General features: G+C 30.9%; 1 protein-coding gene across 1 annotated transcript in view; it reads left to right on the forward strand.

The window, feature by feature from the left end:
* Positions 1–16,895, forward strand: part of LOC106467650 — a gene marked incomplete at its 3' end in the record, with an annotated part of 86,460 nt that overhangs the window by 11,797 nt on the left and 57,768 nt on the right. The window contains exons 4-9 of the mRNA XM_022395846.1: positions 3,439–3,547; positions 5,293–5,381; positions 6,497–6,669; positions 9,060–9,313; positions 13,394–13,675; positions 13,998–14,251. Of these exons, the coding sequence (XP_022251554.1) occupies positions 3,439–3,547; positions 5,293–5,381; positions 6,497–6,669; positions 9,060–9,313; positions 13,394–13,675; positions 13,998–14,251 (1,161 nt within the window). The remainder of the gene's footprint in view (positions 1–3,438; positions 3,548–5,292; positions 5,382–6,496; positions 6,670–9,059; positions 9,314–13,393; positions 13,676–13,997; positions 14,252–16,895) is intronic.

Here is a 16,895-nt window from a genome sequence, read left to right on the forward strand (position 1 = left end):
TGTTATAGGAAATGATGAATGATATTCACCATCAAGTACGTTCAAACTTGAAAACATCTGCTGATCCCATGAAGCTATGTTATGATAAGAGATCTACTGAAGTCAGCTTTGTACCAGGAGACAAGGTATGGTTGTATAAATCCCAGGAAGACCAAAGGGAAGTCTTCTAAGTTGTCTTCTCCATGGGAAGGCCCATATGACATAGTGGATCGTCTCTCAGACGTGACTTTCCGAATAAAATGTGGTCGGCGAGGTAAGCCAAAAGTGGTGCATGCCAACAGGCTTTGGCGTTATCACGGTCCAGGACATTTCAGTTGGGACGAAGTGGAAAACAGGACAAATAACGCTACTGAAGACGTGCCACCTGAAGAAGCCACCGTCGAAGAAGAAACTCGACTCAGTTTTGAGAAGGGAAACGGTAAAGCTCTTGGTGAAGTTACTACCACTGATGTGACTGTTACCGATGATGGGACATTTACTGATGAAGCGGATGAACCCCAGATGAAGCAGAAGCCAATGAGACAGAGACCAGTACGGAAGAAGATACGTCCCGAAAAATTAAGAGACTTTGTTGAATTGTAATTTTGTGTTTGTGATTCTGTACATTTTAATTAAGTTAATTGTTATTGGTTTATTGTAAGTGGCTATTGTTTGGGATGAACAATACTAAGGAGGGGCAGTGTTGCGTTAGCGAGGTCACGTGACTAGTGTCACGCCACCCGTTCTTTCGAACCTTCGTGAATGCCCTAGCATTTACTAGATATAGGGTAGTCTGGTATATATAAGATGGTCACAACGTGATGGGATAATGTGTGTGTAGACAGTGAGTAATTGATCTGCAGTCAGAGAGTATTGTTGAAGTTAACGTTTGTTTTAGCATGACTGTTGAAAATAAGTGTATCGGTAAAGTTATATTCAGAAAGAATAAACCAGTTTTATTAAGTAAGGACTTGTGTCGCTAAAATTTCGTCGGAACGAAGTTACAGAAAATCAATTAATGAACGGAGGCGTAACAATACACAAGGGTGTTTTTTCACTTTTCAAAAATAAGGATAATTGGTGTTTTCAGTATTTCTTAAGTTCTAAATTTTATCTGTTTTCTTTACAAATTTGTACACATTTACCGAAGTTGATTACACAGTTCCCATTATATGTATTTTAAGACCTGGCAACTTATGGGTTTAAAATAATGAAATATCTTTTGAAAAGTATGCATTGCTTGTACACTTTGTCAAAGGGTACATGTAGTGTTCATTGAAGTGCATTTATTATGCTCTCATAGATGCAATTTGTGTCAGAGTCTTGGAAATTGTAAAGCAATATTGAGCAGGTCACATTTACAGTTTTCAATTGGTTTAATTCCTGAAATGGGGAGGGGTCCATTGTGGTCCAGTCCAATACACTCATACACAGTGAAACAGAACAACAGAGCTTGTGGTATATATATATATATATATGTTTAAGAAATCTTCAAAGTGGGAGGTCATATATATATCATCCCACACTGCTAAAGATGCAGGAGGATATGTCCCACCTTCGTGATTGGTGCTTACAAAGATGCAATGTAAACTATTATAAAACAGTATTGAAGCACTACTTGACAGAGAAATTTTGTTATCATAATCATGGCCTTAGTCAATGGATTGGAAGTGAACAGATCATTATTGTAATGGATCATATTAAAAAGTGGTATATCCCATATGCTTAACCAAGAAGCTGAAAAATTAATAGTTAAACATATTAATGAAATTTGTATAAAGACATCAAATAAACCAACAGTGATCAAGAATCTGATTGAATCAATGATGTTTGTAGAGTTTAAAATCTGTCCACCTTTCTTTGGATGGAAGGATAAAGATACAACCATCCAATTTTCAGCCATCTAACCACATATGTAGATGAGAGGTGGAAAACACTGGTGTAAAGTTTACCACTTCTGATGAAAAGTGAAATATGAAACTTCCAGAATCTCTCATGATTGGTTTAGTGTACTTTGACCTTCTCCATAGATATCCTGTTACAAAATAACAATTATCACAGACAGTGGTCAAGAGTTGTCCCCCTGAAAATCTGAAGTCAATCAGTTACGTTTTTGTTGTTGTAACTTTAGGTTCCAGTGTGGTGATGTGGTTAACTTATATATATGTCTAAAAAGTTGTGTCCATGTTGAGAAAGCAGTGATAAAGAAGAGCAAGAGTGTGGAAATATTATAGTAAGGTAGATTAATTTCTTGCAAAAAAAAAAAGGAAGAAGAAAATTTTGATATACAAAATCAGCAAAAGAAAAATAATTATTTCTGATGTGACTTTGATCCCCATCAAGAGGCAGAGAGGAAAATTAGCCAAATATCTTAATACAGATAAGACTTCCAGAAATCAAAACTTTGAAGCCACAGTATTAGTTCATGTATGGTTTTGAAGATAACCAAAAATGCCTCACAACATCATCTACAGAACTATAAAAGAAGAGCTTAAACCTGACAGAATAGAAAAGTGTCATTACTGTATAACTTGTTCATTTTACTTCGCAATTTACATGTAAGATAAATAAGTAGGGATAACAGAGTTGAACAGAAACATATCATATTATTTTCTTTTTAAATTTCTGTATGTGACACACTTTAGAATATTTAATGATTATTATAATCCTTTGTTACAAGATTGACTAATATATTTAATTTTTTGATGCTCTTATTGAACCCAAACATGATACTATACACAGTTGAGGTCATTATTATAATTATTTGACTACCCTGTGGCATTAGATTATATATGTAATTGAGTATGTGAGTTCAAAGCTTGTTAAAGATCCAAAGTTAGTTAGAATTTAAAATAATGACTGTACAGGATATTATTTATTCTAAAATTACAGTGAAAAAAGTTTTATGTGTATATATAGTCTTATGATAGTAAAATATGAAAAAAATATAGGATTAGACTGTACATGTGACTGAGTATGTGAAATTCAATGTTTAGTAGGTTATTGTGTTCAATTATCAATGAGTATGAGGTCATTTCTATATCTGTGTAAACCTAGGTTGATAAAGTACTTGTTTTTATAATCATAATGCAGAACTTCAACATAATACTAAGCTGGATTTGGTATATTTTTAATAATTGAATTATCTAATTTAATCAAGTTGTATTTCTTTTGAAGATTGTGATTGTCAATCTCAAAATAAGAGAAACAAAACACCAAGAGCATAATATTTTGCATAAAATCACAAAATATTTCATTAAATTAGAACTATTTGACTAGAATCAATATGCTTCATCGTAAATTTAGTAAATATATGTTCACTGAGATGTTCTTGGCACCAGAGACTATATATATATATATACCTTTGCATTTTTAACCAATATCAGTAAATATGTTTTGTTTAGAACCAGTTATTTATGAATTTTACTTTTTTTTCTGACATTTTTGCTTAAAATGCAGGCTGGCACTGAGAAAGACTTTTTATGGTCAGACAATCGAAGCAACAAGTTTGTACCTGGACATCCTCTTCCACCAAACTATGATACTATTGGAACTGAGCACATGATAGGTACATAGAATCTCATATACATGAAGTTGTTCTGGTTAACAATTCCTATGATCTTTAGCGTTATAAAATAATATGTGAAATATAATTTCAAACTTATTATATTATCTTAGCAAAAATATTTTAGTAATGAATCTATTTGCTGTTTTTGAACTGAATTAAGAACAGAGTGCTATGTGAATACATTGTTTTAATCAAGTTCATGTATTAAGAATTAGTTAACAAATATTATGTATATATTGTGAACTAATTGCAGTGTGGATATATTATTGTAATCAAAACCACATGATCCATGCATTAAAAATTAACTCGGTAATGATGGTAATGTTATGTGTTTGAAAATATATATATAGTGTTAAGTCTTAGCTTGTTATGTGCATGTCATTTCTTTGTAGTCCTTTTTATTTTAAATTATATTATACATACTTTGTAAAAGTAAAAGTCATTTCATAGTGTTATGCATATACACAGCATGACAGTTCATCTATTCATAATTGTAGTAGAGCATCATTAAAATAAAAATCAATTGTGTTTGGATTTGCAGAGAGGGTAATAAATATAATGAAAAAATTTGTTAAGCTCATTCTACATATGATGTTTTTTAGTGATAACATGATGCTACATGTTAAATTGTAATATTTAGACTGCCCACAGACTTTTTTTACAGAAGAAATGAAATACCAAATTCTGTACAGTTAAGTTTTAATATTTTAAATAAAAAGTGAATGATTACTGTATGTTTTGAAACAGAAAAACATGAAATACGAGTAAAATCATAGACACTGTGTAAAAATTATATGTGTAAAATAAGGATGATAAATGAAATAATATATGAAATCCTGTTCAGTTTTATGAAACTAAACTGAGAATACACAAAGATCAGCATGGAAAATATCTATGTAATGATGAACAGTTCAGCAGTATGTGAAATACTCTATGAATTAATAAATGCCATTATATGAAATATCTGAGAAACAATGAATAGCAGTAGATGAAATACAAAACACTGAATAAAAGCACTTGAAATATCTGCTAAGTAATGAAGAGCAGTAAGTAAATTATGTATGAAATAATGAACAGCGGTATACAAGAATATCTCTGAAATCATGAATATCAATCCTAGAAGTAACTATGAAATCCTGTGTCAATTGTCAGAATAATCTCAAGTCCAGTAAAAAATATCCAGACTGTTAAATTAATTTTATTTTGTGTATTTGCTAATATAATATATTTTATGAACTTCATACTGTTAAGATATGTATAATGTTACTGCAGCAGATATGCTTTGGAATCTACAAAAGGCCAAAAAATCCATTTTGATTTCAATTTCATAAAAAAAAAAAATCAGATAAAGGTGCTTGTATGAACAAATCAAGAAATTAAATTTATTTTTGGGAAGAGGCAGTTAGTTTTTCAGAGTATTGATATGTTTTGGACAAAAATGAATACAGTGTGACAAAAAGAAAAATCTTTGGGACACATTCAGTTCACAAAACAAACAAACACATAAACACAAAAATTAGAAAAAAGACTGCTCTAGGCCTTGGTATGTCCTACAATTTTTTCCTGAAGTAATTCTTAACAAGGTGTTGTTTTTTTCACTTTATACAATAATATGTGATATCATGATCTTAATTTAAAATTAGCAGTGCATTAAGTTTATTTTTCTTGTATATTTAAGTAATACTTCTTTATTGTATATATACATATATATATATATATATACCATTATTAAACTCTATTTCCAGGACCACCAGTTTTCCGAGCTCAGACAACCCCAGATTTGAGAGTGATAAATGAACCTGCACAAAAACATAGCAGTGAATTATATACAAAAGTAGGCTTCACTATAAATCAATTTTTCTTTGAATCTATTAACTCAATAAATAACAAAATATCATAAAAAGTATTAGTTATGAGCACTACTAATCTTACATTTAAATGTTTAATGTGTGAGAATAATGAGTTTATTAAAACATCTTGCATATTGTTATGATTTAGTTATTTCAACTCACATTTTCACACATATAATAATAATAATAATAATATTATAATAATGGCCATCATATCTATTTAGACAAATTATTGTTTGTAGCTATTACAAATGACTTCCTTTTTCACAATTTGGTTTGATTTGTCCTAGCATTTTCATTTCTCATGTGGTTTGTTGCTGACCTAAGGAAGAATTTTTTTGCAAAGTTACCATTTCACTTTTCTTTATGTGAAAAAGACATGCTTATCAAATATTTTAGACCATGCTGAAGTTCATCCTGTTTTATTTATGCTACTGCAAGTCGTTATAAATCCTTTTTGTTTTTGTATGTAGTTCTCTTGTGCTTCTTATCTTTAAGATTTAGTGATCATTGAGGAGATGAGATTTTCTGATGCATATTTACTTAGCTAACTTGCAGTTATTATTTACTATGTATCTTTAATGTTGACTTTGTAGGAAACTATATTTTCTTATCTTTTTGAACGTACATATTTATTGGTACAAGAAATGAGATAGATTGTTTTGTAGAAAGAATCTATGTATATGTCTATATTATTCCTGTTTGTTTTAAAGACTTTCATATTATAAACAACATAACCAGTTAACCAAAAGTATTCAATATTGTTAAAATTTCTCATAATCATAATTATATTTAGTTTGCTTGAATAATGAATTAAAATGGAGAATAAGAAACTTGTTTTTTCTCACAATTAATTAATTCAAACAAGTACTGCTGAAAAGTACTTTAAATATTCCTATTATATAAATTTTTATTTATTTTCTAAACTAATATTTATTAATGATATTATTAATAAGTAGTGCCACTCTTACAAAGCTATGAACTGAAATACAAGAACTATTTCAATAAATAATACATAGAATTAGTCAAGCATTCATATTTGAATAAATTTTTTACAATTAACTCAAATGATTTTGTTTTTCTGTTAATAAATAATTAGGACAAAATAATAACACAATCAACAGAACAATGGCCAATCGATAATCAAAAATGGGTAGACGAGAAAACTATTTGGAGTGAAAACAGTTCAATCTCTTCTGGAAGCCCCTTGGCCTCAAGGCCAATTCCAAGAGGTAGACCATATCCTCACTTTGAAACAGGAGGTCCAAACAGGTGTGTGTTTTTAAAATTCACTCTGTGGTGAATAATTTCACACTTTGTTCTGTTAATAATTTATTTATTGTAGAATCAATGTTTTATGTTAATATGAACATTATCTATATGGTTACTGTTAACAACATTTCATTACCATGAAGGTGTATGTTGAAGAGATAATTCCTTCTTATAAATCTCTACTCAATAAATTGATCATAATTCAAATTTTCAAAATCTTTAGGCATTTAAAAAAAATAAAATAATTAAAGTATAATAATTCAGACATGAAGGTGATTTCATGTCAGATTAAGTACACCACAGAATTGCATTACATGTTAGGCTTATTACTGTTGTGAGTACCACAGTGGTGGTTGCCAGTAAGCTTTTTTACTCAGCCGATGAAGTGATTAGGCTCATGGATTAATATTTATGTATAATCAAAAGGACATTCAAAAGAAAATTGTTAGAATGAGGGCTACATATTTTGTTTATTAAATAATAGGTGTTTAATGATATAAGTGTAATTTTGTCACATAGAAAGCCCATTTTAAAATTTATTTGTGTGTCTTAAAATATTATCAGTAGCTTTTATGTCTATATATATATATGTGTGTATGTATTTGGCATTTTCATCTAGTCAAATTTAAGATCTCTTTAAAAACTAGTGGTGTAATTAAATTGATTTTTCTTAAATAAGTTATATGTAGTATTCAGTTTGTTCTGAAATTATCATTGATCAAATTACCTCCTGTTATTTCATCTCATAAACTAATAATTTTAGTGTATTTAACATGAACTAATCAGTAGAGCTGTAACAGTATGACTGTAGTTACATGAAAATGCATCATATGTGTTTCAATATACATCTGACTTGTTGACAAAAAAGGTAATAACAAATCATCTAATGTTCTAATTTGAATTACAATAAATTTGTTAAACTTCTTTGAGTAATATAATTGGATCACGAGTTTCATATTCTCATAAAAGTATTTATTGTTAGATACAGAAACCATCATATTATGTAGATCAACAGGTTGGCCCAAAATAGTGGGACTGTGATGTATCATAAATGTCACATTTTGTTTTTCAATGAGTACAGAGACACTATTAGCTAAAAATTCCTTAATTTGGTGAAATCATTCTGTTTGAACTGGCTAAATCATGCTGTCAGAAAATACGCATGTTCTATATGTAAATCTAAAATCATGTAAATTTTGAATTGCCCTTTAGCTATGTATACATACAAAACTTAACTTGACTAAACTTTTCATAGCTGGAGAAAATAGTCTTTATTGATAAATAAAGAAACCATGACATTTTATAGGTGCAGATGAATACAAGAAAATATACTATCTTTATTCAGATAAACTTTGGGGAATTTTTTTGTGAGTACAAATTTTCTGCAGTGAACGTCCTTGTGAACACAATGTGAATAGTCATAAACCATCATTAATCTTTGCCTCAGGCTATAGTTACTAAAAATATTTGCTTTACTCCATAGTTAAAGTTTATACTCATTTGATAATGCTTCTCTATAATTATCACTTTTTTGGTAGTGGATAATACACAAGTAGAGAGATGGTACAGGATTTTCTACAAGTTAGTATAAACTGGAACTGGCCCTTGAATATGTGAAATCAGAATGATTATTGATATATCTAATATATAATTGTGAGATACTGCACTGGGACTTTGGTCTGACTTAATAGCGTGTTATGGAAACAATACATCATGTCTTTGTTGCCTTTGGTCTGTCTTAACATCATATTATGGATACAATCAATTTTGCCTTTGTTGAATGATCACTAAGGTATTTAGTCTAGGATTGTGGTACAACACACTTTGACTTTTCTCTGACTTAGCAGTATGGTATGGGCACAGTCCATCCTTTCTTTGTTGAATGATCACTAATGTCTGTAATCTAGGACTTTGGTCTCACTTAACAGCATGGTATGGGCACAGTCCTTTCTGTCTTTGTTGAATGATCACTTATCAATATAATTTAGTATTGTGAGATACCGCACTAGGACTTTGATCTGATTTAACATCATGATATGGAAATACTCTGTGTTTGTTGAATGATCATTGATGTATGTAATCTAGGATTATAGAATACCACACTATATTGACTTTGGTATGACTTAATAGCATGGCATGGAGTCTTTGTTGAATGTAAATACCTCTTTCCCTGTCTCAATAGTCAGAAAGTATAAAGAAACTTTTTTTTATCATTTGTACTTAAATACTATCTACTTGATAATATTTTTTTATCTAAAGAGTGTGATATTCAAAAAGAGAATAAAGTAGTATTACAGGCAAACAGTATATATATATATATATATATATTTTGTTGTAAAAGTGCATATATATTTAAATAAATATTTAATTAAATATTATTTTTCTTCCAGAGTTCAGAGTTTTAGTGCTGCTGACATTTCCTCAGCTCATCCACATCACTCTAACATATTGCCACATCCTCTTATAAGTAAAAATGAATCATATTTACATCCAGACTTCCCCTCATGGTATGGAGGTTCCTGTGGGGAATTACCGAGCAGAGAATTTGATAGTGATGAAATGTCAGAAGAAATTTCTTCCCATGCATTTCAGATGCCTGTTAGACGAGCACAGAGCATGATGCATGACTCCATGGCACCACCAGGTTAGAAAAAAGTTTTAATGCTACATTGAAGCACCTTGATAAATGTTTATTATATTCTTATCCTGATGAATCAGTTTATAGTGTTGTGTTGTTAAATTCTATGAAGAATTGAAATTTCATAACTATGTGTATAAAGTTAGCTTTGAAATAGAATCTTTGCATTCCAATATCCTGTAAAAACCATGAGTGCAAGCCTATTGAAGTGATTAAACAACTAAGAACTTATTCAATGACCCCATTTGCCAGTACTTGATGCTTTCTTACATAATGGCGACTAAACCCTCAAAATATTAAAACTGTAAGGTAACATTTCAAAACACATCCCTTAATGTTTCAAATAAACTTTAGCTTTAAAACAAGCTGTTAATTAAATATTTACTAAGTTAGTATTTTTCTTTTCTGATACTGTAATTTTATATTTTTTTAAATAACTTTTTTTTCTTTACTGTTATAGAAACACATTCTGTATTTTCATGGAGTTATTTTTGATCAGATTGATAGTGTAATATCTAAACTTGCATGTGTTAATGATTTAATTTATCATGAGAAACAATAAATGAAAACATGTCCTGTTAATTTTGAAGCACTTTATTACAGAAAGTATGCTTTAGAAATATTTACTGCTTTCCCATTACAGAACTTGTTAATACTTATTTTTGTGTTATTTTAATTGTGTCAAGGTTTGTATATTGGCTGGGAGTCTTTTACAGTAGGTGTCTTTGACTTGTTAGTGTTAAATTAAAACACATAAATGGACAGCACACAATCCACTTGTTTTAAAATAATATATTCAAAACAAGTCAAATGTATGTACAAAAAATTATTTACACTATAGGACATCACAGTTGTTTTTAAAACTCTAAATAATGGTATTTTCCTGTCGTAAGTCCACACAGGCTGATTGACAAGACAAATTATTTTTGTCTTTTCTGTTTCTTACTGTATAATCTGCAATAGATTCACTTATGTTGCTCTGTGGGTTACCACAGTTGTATCTCGTACTTTAAATAATTGTCTCCTTTTCATCTAAGTCCACACAGATGGGTTCAATTGCTTTAGAACACCCTTTGACATGATAAGTTATTCTCCTTATTTCTGTTAAACTGTGAAACTCACTTTGAAATATTGCTCATTACAGCTAAACTAACAATTTTGTTGTCTAATTTCACTTTTTCTGACTTTTTCTTTTTACCACAGTTGTATCCAGAGCTTTAAATATCTGTCTCTTTTTCATCAAAAGTCCACACAGGCTGATTCAGTTACTTTGGAACCCAATTGACATGACAAATTATTTTTCCTATTTTTGTTCTTACAATACAGTTGTGAAACACACTACAGAAATCACCTGTTAAGGCTAATCACTTACACACCAGCTAACTTTACGTTTTCTGACTTTTCTCTGACTGAACTTTACTTTTCTTGCACTTGCTTGGTCACCTATATACCTTGCCCAACTGAGGCCAGGAACTGTGAAGTCACAATTCTCACATAGTGAGAAAAACTTAGAGGTTTCAAGACAAAAATGACGCCAACAATACTACAACAGTTGAACTACACACACATTGTATAACGTAAAACTTAGAGGTTTAGAGAAAAATTACCTCAACAATACTACAACAGTTGAACTACACACACAACGTATAACTCTTACTGAGTTACATAAAAAACTTGTTTTAACTTTTGCCTTTAAAATAATTACTTTTAACACTTTTGTTATGAAAACTAAATAACAACTCTTACAATAAACAGTCTTGTATTTACAACACCAACTGAAAATATTTTCCCTGTCTCTCTTGTTACAATACCGCTGTGAAACACACTATAGAAATCACCTGTTAAGACTAATTACTCACATGCCGGCTAACTTCACGTTTTCTTTCACTAACTAACTTTTTTCTGTCTTCCTTAACTTGCTGTATATGCATATATTTATAACACCCAAAAGAAAAATCTAGAGCTATCTACCCTCTAGTAGCAACAATATTACACATAACTAGAAAAACTTGGAAACTTCAAGTAAGATGACGTCAACAATATTACTAAAGGATAGTACAATAATCAAACTACATATACAGCGTACGACTCGTACAGAGTTACGTAACAAACTTGTCATAACTATTACTTTTAAAATAATTAAATTTTAACACTTGTTATGAAAAATGAATAATCATTATATATTAGCTCACTAAATAAACTTAATAATAACTATTAAGCTTAACAGTCTTGTATATCTAACAAATAGTAAATATGTCAATATAATATTCAGTGTTGAACATGAAACTGAATTAAATATATTTTTTTCTGATACTTTGATATACAATCAACAATGTAATTTTAATTTATTTTTTAATTGCTTTTCTTCACCAAAACATGAATTTCAGTAAAGAAAATATGACACTATGATCTAATCTGCTGTTTGACTCATCTCTCCTGCTGCAGTAGACTAGTTTCACCAAATTCATGGCTTGGAAGAGCAAAATAAATAAAGCATCATATAGTGTTAGAATTAGAGCAATTTGTTTGGTTTGATGTATAGTCCTTAACTCACCACTAATAACCTAAAATAATTTAGATGTAAAGGACTATACATTAAAACCAAAGAAATGTAATATTAAAGTGTATATATATATCACAAACTGATATATTTTGAGTTTTTATGCTCATGTTGATAGAATTGTTCCTAAAGTTTTTAAAATTAACATAGCAAAAGTTATGATAAACAATACTTACACAGATGTGAACATTTACACATTATCATGCACACAAAGAAATAAGATCACTTTTTTTAGACCTAATTAATTCAACAACAGTTTGATTGATAGTATAATTCAAGAAACACTGCATAATAAAGTTTTCAGTTCTTAAGAAACTTCATTGTAGTACCTTTACATGCAAGACAATAACTTCCAGATTTCCTAAAAGAGCATATAATTCTTCAAAAACACAAATTTATTGCATTATAAAATTTGTTTTTAGATTATGTATTTTTTAATTTCAAAGGTGTAGTTCCAAAGAAAGAGCATTATTTGTTATTTACAAACTAATAATACCTGCAATACCCCAAAAAAAAAAAATGTGAGCTCCTTTATAAAGTAGTCATCCACTTATATTAAATAACATATCCAGTCAAAATCATTGTTCTTCAACACATACCAGAGTGCGTGATGTTTGCCAGTAAAGAAATTTCAGTATTGCTATAAGAACTACTTATCAGCAGCAATCAGAAACACAACAGTAACTGCAATTTTGAAAGTGAATTTAAACCAATAAAAAAATTTGACTTCTTCATCTACATTTAAGCTGTATTTTGTTTTCTGCTATCATCTGATGAATATTAATTACAGCAAATGCTACTTGAATGGTTTCAATTCCTTAGATAAATGCATGACATCATAAAGTTGTAAAGAAATACATTTGTAATGTTGTATTACATGTTAATTTATAATATAATTAAAGTACAGTTTATCAAGCTTTCATCTCCTTAGACTAGTCAGAAAGCTGCATTTTGACAAGCTGTTTTTCTTCAGGATTATGGTAAATTGTTTGTGTTTTTATATAACATTAGATGACTTGTTGAAGTAACTCGTTTTATGTAATTATAAAATCAGTACAAGTCTAGCAGTTGATTTCTCTGCACATGAATTATCATATGGTTGTTATTCAACAAGAAGCAGTTTTAATCACTTTAACCATACTTTGCTTTTTTACTCGAAGCTTTTCACATCTTGTTGGGCTTTTAATGAACATCACCTTTTAATTACCAAACCATTAAAGTTGCATAAAGTAGAAACCTTGATGCAAAATACATTGATATGATCCCAAAGTTTCTCACAGTTGTATCTGATATTAATGTACATTTATTTGTTAAATCATTAAACTAGTGTAGGTCGATTTCTAAATAACAATTTCCAAGAAGGAAAAATTAAACTGAACATAAGTTAAATCTCTCACAACTCATTGAATATTTCATATTTTACTTTGAAACAGAAATACACTGTAACAAATATATTAGTTATAACCATGTAACTATTTGTCTTGCAGCTGTGTAAGGCATATTTTATCTTACTTTGATCTAAATAGGATCCTATTTCTCTGTTGGACGGTTCCTACAAGAAGATAATATGGAGCCATTTCATGAACAACGACAGCACATGTCTGTTCCAGCTTCTCCTTCTCTTTCAACACGTTACACCCATCATGGAAGTCGACATAAGCGGCGAAGCCTTGGTGGAAGTAGTGAAACATCACTGAGACTTAGTACTAAGAGACTTGGTAAAGAACATCGTTTTAAATCAAAACGAATTGAGTGTGAAACAAGTAGTGAAGAAGATTTTATAAGAAATCAAGAAACTGATGGTTCCAGTAAGTTTAATTGTTATTGCTTGAATCTAGTATTAAAAACCAAGATTTTTGAAATTTTAAATAACACTTTTAGCATACGTTTTTTCAATTCCCAAATAGTTTAGAACTGTGAACTGTGTTTGAAAAAGTGTTTGAGTAGCATTAAACAGTATGATTGTACTTATGTGAGATATGTCAAATAGTTTGTGTTAATTACATGGTAAGCAACATTCAGAAATGAATTAGTTCATGCTACAATATGTATGTCTTTATACATCTCTTACTTTTAGTAGTGATGACAATTATATTTTTCAACATCATATTTTTGAATTTTTATTTTTAGAATCAGCTTCAAATGCTTCATCATATCAAGACATATCTCAGAAGGATAATTCATGGATTCCAAATCGACAATGGAAGTGTGAACATTGTACTTTCCGAAATCCAGCAGGAAGCTGGATCTGTGAAATATGTTGTAGAACGAATTCAAAAGCTAGACTCAGAAGAACTCAGCTAGAAAAAAGGACATCTAAATCCTCCAGTCAGTGTTCACTTCAACAAGAATCAGATGCCAAAGACAAGGGAGATCATGAAATGGTATGTTATAAATTATTTTATCTCGTTTATTTGCAATTTGCAAGATCCACAACAAAAAAGTGTCCAAAGCAATGTTGTTTAACTAACATGTATTTTAAAATAGTAGCTAAGTAGTCATGCGCTTTCACATATAATTTGAATTCTTCAAAATGTGATCTGGATTTTATGTTTTAAGGTAGAAACTCCTTAGTCATACCATGAAATCTCATGAGTGATGACTGAAAATAGCAGCCAGTTCTTAAAGCACTATATGCTGAAGGCCTTTGATTATAAGTAAAAATCTAGATTGCATTCTAAAGTTTAACTTAAAGTAATATTATAAAGAGTAACAGCAAGACAGAGTCAAGAAATTTGACCTGAAACATTATTATAGAAAAGAACAGCTAGCCAAACCAATACAGCATAACCTGAGATATTCATGCAGTTTAAAATGAAACATTATTATAAAGATTACCAACTGGCTAAAGTCATGCAGTTTGACATTAAACATTATTCTACACACACACATATAATTTAAAGACATCAAGGGACCTGTTGTCCCATCTAGGCCATCTTATCCACTATATGAAACTAAAAAACAATAAAAATCAGTCTTTATCATTCAATCATTTATTAAGGCTTCCCTTAAACTCTAAAGTTAACTGCATCTATCAAATCTGAAGGCAATCCGTTCCAAAGGCCAACTACACTGTTAAAAAATAAAGTTGTCTTAACTAAAGATGACTTCTACCTTGCCAAAATTTATAATTATGCCTTCTAGTCTTACCATTCTAACCATTAAATACGAAAAAAAGATGATGCATCAACATTCTTAACTACCTCAGCCAGATCCTCTCTAACTCTTCTTTTTTTTCAAGAGAAAACAATTTCAGAGGTCTTAAATTATCTTCATATTACAACATTTTCATCCCAGGTATCATCCTAGTATTTTTCCTCTGAACCCTTTCCAACAGTTCAATGTCCTTTTTTAGGTAAGGAGCCCAAAACTGAACACAGTACTGCAAATGTGGCTTAATGAATGACCTACAGTTAATGACATTTTAACCTCTGTAGACTTGTATTCAGTATTTCTGTAGATACAATCTAAAATCATATTTGTCCTGCCATTAGCAATAGCCAATCAGCAGATCAGAATAATTTATTGACCATTCCTTCATAATGTCACTGATGTAAGTCAATGGCATAGCAAGAGGGTGGCAGTCCTACCCGGGCACAGGTGTGAAGGGACACAAAATTTCCTCTGGTCTATAATGCCTATTAATTAATAATTATGCCCTCCTCTAGGATATAGCACAACTACCCTACGTTAAGTAAATATGACACACTGTTACGTTATCTGTGTGTATTATGCTTGCAGTTTTAACTTTTAAAAGCCGCCCACTGAAATTCAGTGAGACCGAGTTGACGTACAGAAATAAATTACACTATTCCATCATTCATCTGTAGATCAAATACAAGTCCTAGAGTACAACGTACAAGTAAGTGTATGTTTTTAGTATATAAGCCTGGCAGAGAAAGCCAGCAGAAATGAATGAAGAGAGAGCAGTAGTTACTTTGAGTTCCATGTAATTTATGATTCTGTTAGTTCCGAGCTAGTGAGCTGGTAAAGTGTGTGTTTTGCACTCGTCGAGAGCGAAATTATCGAGATTGTGAATCGCTGTGATTTATAGCGTGTATTATAAAAGTTGTTAAGTTAAAGTGACGAGATTGTGGAACTTCTGTGTACTAAAAGTTGTATTGAAGAAGAATAAACTGGTTTAATCGAGAAAAGGCTTGTATCACTGAAGATCCTCGGAGAGAATTTCTACGGAAACAAACAAACAAGCAGATACATAACAAATTGGTGTCAAAGAGCTGGATGGAAAAGAAAAAAGATGGAAACGAGAAGTGGCAAATCAAACTACGATTTAGCAGATTTGATGGCAGCAATACAAGAACAGCAAAAGATCGAGAAAAGAAAGAAGAAGAGGGGCTACAGCAGTGGTTGGAGGAGAAAGAAAATAATCAAGAAGAGAGGCCACAGCAGTGGTTGGAGGAGAAAGAAAATAAATAAAAAGAGAGACTACAGCAGTGGTTGGAGGAGAAAGTAAATAAACAAGAAGAGAGACTACAGCAGTGGCAAGAAAACCAGCACCAGTGGCAACTGGAACAAGAAAGGAAACAGAAAGAAAGTTTCCAACAGTTACAGGAAAGTCAGCAACTGTAGCAAGAAGAACAAGGAGACAGAGTACAACATCAGCATGAAGTACAAATGGAAAAGCTGAGTAAATTTCAAAGTGAATCAAATACATTAAAAAACGATTTACTGTCTTTTACAAAGGGAGGATATATTAGCCATGGACTTAATCAGGCCCAGACAACAGGAAGCCCCTTCCAGACCCTGCAGCTAAACCCTAATGTAGACATCTTCAGTCCTGCCAGAAGTCAGATTCCAGACATGAGTGTCAGCAATAGGGGTGATCTAGTACGAAGGAAGCCACAGGAATTCGATGGGAAGCACATAGAGCACAATTTGAGCTCCTGGCAGAAATGAATGGATGACAGAGGAGCAGAAAGCGGTATAGCTGGCAACGAGCTTGAGGGGACAACCACTGAAAATACTTGGACAGTTGTCAGCAGACGACAGGCACAACTATAGAGCACT

This window comes from Limulus polyphemus, unplaced genomic scaffold, assembly GCF_000517525.1.
Source record: "Limulus polyphemus unplaced genomic scaffold, Limulus_polyphemus-2.1.2 Scaffold2692, whole genome shotgun sequence".
In the NCBI taxonomy this organism is placed as follows: domain Eukaryota; kingdom Metazoa; phylum Arthropoda; class Merostomata; order Xiphosura; family Limulidae; genus Limulus; species Limulus polyphemus.